This window comes from Limulus polyphemus, unplaced genomic scaffold, assembly GCF_000517525.1.
Source record: "Limulus polyphemus unplaced genomic scaffold, Limulus_polyphemus-2.1.2 Scaffold6380, whole genome shotgun sequence".
Taxonomy (NCBI): Eukaryota; Metazoa; Arthropoda; class Merostomata; order Xiphosura; family Limulidae; genus Limulus; species Limulus polyphemus.
Window position 1 is genome coordinate 23,735 of NW_013671990.1, and position 7,168 is coordinate 30,902.

At 38.1% G+C, this 7,168-nt stretch overlaps 1 protein-coding gene across 1 annotated transcript in view; it reads left to right on the forward strand.

The window, feature by feature from the left end:
* LOC106473663 (aprataxin and PNK-like factor) overlaps positions 1 to 7,168 on the forward strand; it is a 27,299-nt gene that overhangs the window by 4,554 nt on the left and 15,577 nt on the right. The window contains exon 4 of the mRNA XM_022402066.1: positions 6,228 to 6,310. Within this exon, the coding sequence (XP_022257774.1) occupies positions 6,228 to 6,310 (83 nt within the window). The remainder of the gene's footprint in view (positions 1 to 6,227; positions 6,311 to 7,168) is intronic.

The following is a 7,168-nucleotide window of genomic DNA, read 5'->3' on the forward strand; positions in this document are numbered from 1 at the left end:
TGGTTACAATGATTTTTATGTCATGTTGCATAACAATATAAGTATAACCTAATATTGTTGTTAAAAGGCTATGTGCTGAAAGTATAAAATGAAATGTATAAACTACAAAATTGAAAATATTATTTGTTGTTTTCTAATTTAGAGGCTCCATTAATTAAAGAGGTTTGTTTTTTATTATTTATATTTAAAATCAGAGAACAAGTCAGAGAGTAGGTTACCTTTATAAACAGGTCACATCCCATAAAGGAGCAACAAAACTATGTAGGTTATACTTTTATGGTAAAATGGGTTCAGAATAAACACATTGACATTGTCATCTAGAATAAATCAACCTTATAACCTGAGCAAAGACGGGTACTTTTGCTAGTATTCAATAAATACAGGACTTTATTTAGAAATTGAATATAATCAAAATTTTTTGGTATTGGTCTTTTACAACATGTCTAACAGAATCTGTGAAACCACCAAAGATTCTTTTAAGAATAAACTTTAAAGTTACAGTATCATAAATTTTTATATGAGCAAGGCATACATAATCACAATTTTTCATATTGTCAATTACCGTGTTGTAAATAACATTTTTAGTTAATCATAGATTTCTAACAAACTTACAAGATGGTTTGATAAGATATAGTGCTGGATAATTAATAAGTAACAAGTTTCTCTTTTATTGTCTTTTTTCTGCAAGTTGAGATATTTTAAAGTAAGCTAATTATATAATCTGTACTGGAATGTAACTGAGTAAAGCCTAATGTTGTGGTAGGTTTCATAAGATATAGTGCTGGATAATTAATAAGTAACAAGTTTCTCTTTCATTGTCTTCTTTCTGCAAGTTGAGATATTTTATGAAACATTAGGCTTAAAAGATGTATATCTAATGCTTAGATTACCATTTATTTCAACAACTGTTGATATTGACATGGTCCAACAGGGCCTTAAACCATAAATTACAAAACATACTTACCTCTGCTGCCACTTATAGCTATCACTCAACTGACTAGGGTTTTTACTTTGCCCATTTAAGGAAAACAGTCTGATTTTTTCTCACTTGCTCCAGTCTTTTATACAACACTTAACTGCTCTTGGTGATAATTGTCTTGTGATACTCTCCACCTACATTAATGTGCCCTCTATTCTGGTTCTGTATATAAGCACCTCATACAGATAATGTTATCACTTTTTCTTGACAAAGCATTTAGAGACACGTTTCTCTGTAGAATTGTTGTAATAGTTAACGTCCTTAGTTATGATTTCTGCATTGCCTAGTTGCTTTCTGTATGATTTATATTTAATAATTATTATTAAAAAAAAATTGTGACATGCTGTTTTCAGGCATGAATTCACATTTGTCTGAACAGCATACTTTAGCATACCACCGCCAGGAGGATGTATATTTAGATTTCCAAGGACTTGATCTTCCTTTGAATATATGGGATTTCAGACTGGACCCTGTGATCACTTTGAACAGATCACAATTTTTGCAGATTCATTTGACCCTCACTGCTGTTCTGAGATATTCATCCTCCCTCCACATTTTATCGGAAGTCTATCAGCATTCCCCACATCAATTTTGCTCTATCTTTGGTCTTTTGGCTTGTATGTTGTTGGGATTTATTGGGCAGAGATACCTTGTTGGAGGGAGTTTGTCTACCTGCTGTAGCCTTCTATGCATTACATGAGGCTCCTTTTCTTCATCCCAGATGCATTGGAAACACAAATAGATGTTGCCCATTTGTAATCTTCCTTGTTGTTGTTAGCCTCCAGGCTTTCTTTGGCTCCTGCTAGAAGTAATGGTGTGACTGCTCGTTGTGTGTTCTGAACCCTGGCTTCTGCTTCTCGATCTATTGGTATTCAGAATAGATTCTGTCCTTATCTTGAGGCTCATCTGCTCGGGCAGACAATCGCCAACAGCATCAATGACTACCCTATATGGGTGGGGTGTGTGGTAGCAAGGTTAAGATAGTTTTTTGACACCTGGAATTCCTTCACCACAGATCCATGGATATTTCAGGTTCTGGCATCTAGGTTGGTCATTCAGTTCACTTCACCTTCATTATCCTCCCAGTCAGTGGTATTTCCACCCCCAACAGATCCAAGGAGTGTGGATCTTCGTTCCAAGGCTATCAGAGAGTTATTGGTGAAGAGAGCAGAAGAAAGAGTCAATCCTGTTCATCCAGGATTTTGCACCCAAGAAGATGGGAGGTAAGTGGCCAATCATTGATCTTTCTTGTCTCAACAATTCTTAGAGTTATCCAGGTTCACAATGGAGTCCTTTCTCAACCATTTTTCACCAGGTCTATGAATGACCATGTTCAATGTTGCTGATGCATATCTCCACATTCCCTTAGCAAAGTCATCACACTGCTATCTATGTTTCATGCACAAGAGTCAGGTTCTGCAGTACAGGGCTCTGCTTTTTGGCTTAATATTTACATCATATGTCTTCTGCTGAGTCGTTTGACCTTTTTCTCATCAACTTTATGCTTTAAGCCTGTTTACACACCATCATATGGATGACTGGTTACTTCTGGCACCATTTCGTCAATTGGCAGAACAACACACCCAGATTATCCTTTTAGAAGCCACCAAGGCTGGATTTCTTATCAGAGCCATAAAAATCTGTTCACTTGCTGACTCAATATATTGTCCATCTTGGTGTGTTTTTCAACACGTTTTTAAGCCAGGCTATGGAATGGGCAGCCAGGCTCTTACTCACGTCTCCTTCTCCTACTGCACAGATTGTTCTCTTTCTTTTGGGGATGTGGGCATCCCTCAAATCTCTGATTCCTTTGGGAAGAGCACACATGCAGTTCCTTCAGTGGTTGCTGCATGACCAATGGATTATGAACTGTGATCCATTGGATCATCCAGTCTCCTTAATCAGGAGCAACATCTTAGATCTTATTGATAGAAATAACATGCAAAGAATACCAAGGTAACCTGCGTAGAGATGAATTCCAGACATCTGCCGTAACATATCATCAATATAAAACAGGTCACAAAATAATGTGGAATGAAATTCTCCTACTACACCAACCCATAACCAAAAAAGAAAGAGACTATTTAGAAACTAGCTAATAATCTCTCACTAAACTGTGATAGTAGTCCCAGCAACATAAGCCATATTTGGCAAGCTCTATTCACTGCTCACAAAATTGACCAGACTTAACCTTTAACTAAATCTGGTCACCTGCTGACATGATTTCCATCTTACTTAATCCTTTTGTCTTCACAATGTTATATAAACTGTGTACAGCTTAGTATTAATCATACCTAAAGAAGACGGACCAATGTTCTGTCAAAACATGTATTATGTTGCACCATGAAGAAAAAACTTTTCCTTAAGCTTATAAATCGTTATGTGCCTACCTATTGATATATCAGCATAATGTGCTTCCTTCCTCAAGAATCATCTCGGAGTATTTTTTAACTCCCTCCTCCATCTGGCTCTACATGCTTCACTTCAGTTGTTAGTCATGGAATGTCTCATTTGCAGCATCTCATTCTTTCCTCCTCCTATTGTGTGTCAGGTGCTTTTTATTTTGGGGACATAGGCTTCTCTCGAAGCCCTCATTCCTCTTGCTCCTACTCTTATGCATAATCGCCAGTGGGGTTTGATAGACCAGTGGAGCCTTGTTCAGGATCCCTTAGATGTCCCTCTTACCATTCCCCCTCCCTTACAGACTGACTTAGACTGGTGGTTGCATCGGAACAATATTACCATGGGAATTCCTTGTCCGGAATGTCACCTTTTATGGATGTGTTGTTTCCTCAGTTGGGAGTGTATCTCAACATTCGGGAGGTTTGGAGGGATGTTTTCTTTCTGAATCCTCTCTCCATATCAATCTTGGAACTTCTTGCTTTTCATTGGGCTTTCTTCACTTCCTGCAGGCTCCTAGGGGCCACTTGGTGATGTTTCACTCTGACGTTTCTATGGTAGTCTCGTACATCACCTGGCAAGGGACATTTGATTGACAGCCCTCTGTTTTCTAACATTGGATCTTCAGTGTTGAGCCCACTGCTGTCCTATCACTTTTTTGGCATGTCATAATCTGGGTGTCTTGAATATGGTTGCAGATTGGTTATTCTGTCCTGACAAGATTCTCTCTGCAGTGTGGTCTTTGGGTCCACTTTTTTTTTTTAGTTTTCTGTGCTCTGTGGGGTGTCCCAGATCTGGATGCTTTTGTCACTCTTCTCCATACACCACTTCCCTGATTTGGTCTCCTGTTCCTTATCCTCTGGTGAGAGCAGTCAATGTGCTCAGTTGGGGTTGGTCAGGTTGGTTCCTATATGCAAGCCTCCTATTTGTCTTCTCCCATGTGTCCTTGCCATACTTCAGACCACTCTGTGTAGTATTCTGCTGCTGGTTACATATTGGCCGGTTCACACATGATTTTTACTGCTGTGCCATGTGCCAGTTTTTTAGTTTTGCCTCCCTTTCTCTTCCTTTATCTCTGATACTCCAGCATCTATCATCCTGCACTCCGTCTTCATGCGTGTCTTTGTCTGGTTCCTCGCCTGAAAGGGTGGATTTTTGCATGTAGCTTCCTTCACTTTTTGTCCTATTAATTTTTCATCCATGGCAGCTTACCTGTGTATGTGGTACATGGACTGCTTTTGGTCTGTCCTAACTTTATTATAGTCCATCTCATCCTACGGTTCCTCACATACCATCCTTTTTGCCCTGGATTTTTGAACAGGGCCTTTCAGTTTCCTCTGTTGTGGGCTATAGGGCAGTGTTATCTGCTCCTTTTTGGTTTACTAACTTTGTTTGTATTTTCCAGTTGCCAGTCTTATCTATTTTATTTCATTCCTTCTGTTTTCCATCCTCTCTGCCCTGCTTCCCTTCCTGATTAACACCTCTATGTGATCCTCCATACTTTTCCCCATCCTTCATTAGACCTTTTATCTTCATGTTCTTTAAATAACCTTTCCTTGAAGTCCCTGTTCATGCTCTTGTTTGCAATTGATGTTTGCCACATTTTTGTTTTCTTAGTTTCTATGTTCTCTTTTCTGATCGTTCTTTTATACCAAAGACTTCAGCTGCTCAAAAGGATACTTCTCCCTTCACTCTTTTCCCTTCCCACTTTTTTAATCTGCTCCTGCTCACCTCCTTTGCCCAGTTGGGGCTCTTTGATGCTATATGACACGTACTGCTCCCTTCCATTATTCTCGAGTCTATTTGTTTCTTCCATAGAATTCTCACCTCTCCCATGACCTTTATCCCATTACTTTTCCAGGTTGCATTCTCCAGTTAATTTACCTGGTGTTTTTTTTCCCTTTCTCCTGATGATTGCTGTTCTTTTTCATGTTTTCTTCCCATCAAATCTATCACATTATCATGTCCCTGGTGGGAGTGGGTTCGTGGTACAGAACCTTCTCTTTCCTCCTCGTACCTGTATTTGAGGTGAAAGGTAGAGGACTCTCTTCCTACCACAGACCTAATGTACAATTCCAGGTACCACCTGGTATTGGTTGAGATCAGACCCCCATTTGTGGTCTGTTACACCCTAGCCACTTTACACAAGGGGTCCCTCCATATTTCTGCCCTTTTTGGCAACACAGTAGTAAAGGGTGAAGAGTATATCTGGCTCAGAAGTGGTGTGCTGATTTTAATCCCTTCTCAAACCCCATGGTTTTCCTTTGGGTACTTCCTAAAGGGGGTCATCTTCTCACCGGCCCTCCACTGGTTCAGTGTAAGACTCTAGCTTTTTGTGAGCGGATATAGGATGTCATACCCGAAGTTAAAGTTTTTCTAAACTGAAGATGTTTCCAATAAATACTTACCTCCACTCATATTTTCCACCTGTTCTCCACTTCAGATGTGGTTTAGTGTGATCTAACCAATATCGAAGTGGTTAACAGCTGCAAGATTAGAGGGGATGCTATTTATAATAGAGGTGGTGTTGCACTCCTATTGGTGGAGGGTTACTGCATAATCATTTTTATGTTAGTATACGGAGATAAGTAGGGGTATCAAGGCTAATAGCGAGTGAAAATATGTAGAGGGCAGTATAAGCCAAAAAAGTTGTTTGTGAAAGGAGGTAAATATCTATCGGAAATACATTTTTAATGTTTAAATGTTAACATTTATTGAGTGAGTTGCATCCTATGCATGTCTTACCCTAGTTATAGTATTAAGAATTTTAGGACAGTGTACGTTTGTTAGGTTTATTCTACTAAGTAACTTTTTGTTTTTCTTCATGACATATATTTTTTTTTTGCAGAGCAAAAACAAAAGAAGAAGAAGAAAACAGAAAAAAATGATGATGAGCCAAATGGGCTCAATAAACATTCAACAAACAAACTGGTATGTAGTAAAGTGTAAATTATAATAAAAGTTTGAGTTTTATTAGGATATTGTTTGAAAATAAACATTTTGTTATATTATGATCTGTCCTTGAAAACATGTAAGACTATAAATTCTACAAATACTTGAGTTGCTACAAGATCCTCCTTAGGCATACATTTGTGAAATGTTACATCACTAAGAGCTATTACCTCATGTGCAACTACAGTGGAATTTCTTTCACATGCCAAAAGCCTTGAAGAAAATCCCACACACCTCTACATATGTTTACGTGTATTGTGCCGGCCGTGATGTAATCATCATAATGCTGTAGCCTTCTATAGGAGGGTGACACAACCTCCAAGCAGAGTCATCCCTGTGAACATTAATAGAGGATCATAAGTACAAAATCTGTAGTTTCGTAGGAATTGGGAACTCGAATTACCAATATTGACAAGCTAGAATATTAAATAAGAACCTCATATCTTTTCTATTTGCTGAGATATTGCTCATGTACTGCAACACACACACAGTAGTCCCACCCACCTTTTTCCATTTTTGGAAACACTTCCAAAAGTACACATACTTTTTCTGTCTATGACATGTTAATAACCAGTCAAAAGCTCAGAATGTCCCCTTAGTGGCTTTCTCAGACATTTTAAAGTGTTATGACATCAACTCTTTCTTTAGATACAAAATTTCAAGCTGGTAAGTTGAGTTTGTAGTCAACTCAAAATTTCATGTTTTTTAAGAACTAAATGTCATCTTAGTTGCTAAGTTTGATAAATTATAGGGGAATTCTATGGTATTGATGTAGTATTTTATGATTTTTTGGTTATTTCAACTGTATATATAAAACCTACAAAAAATTATATCATT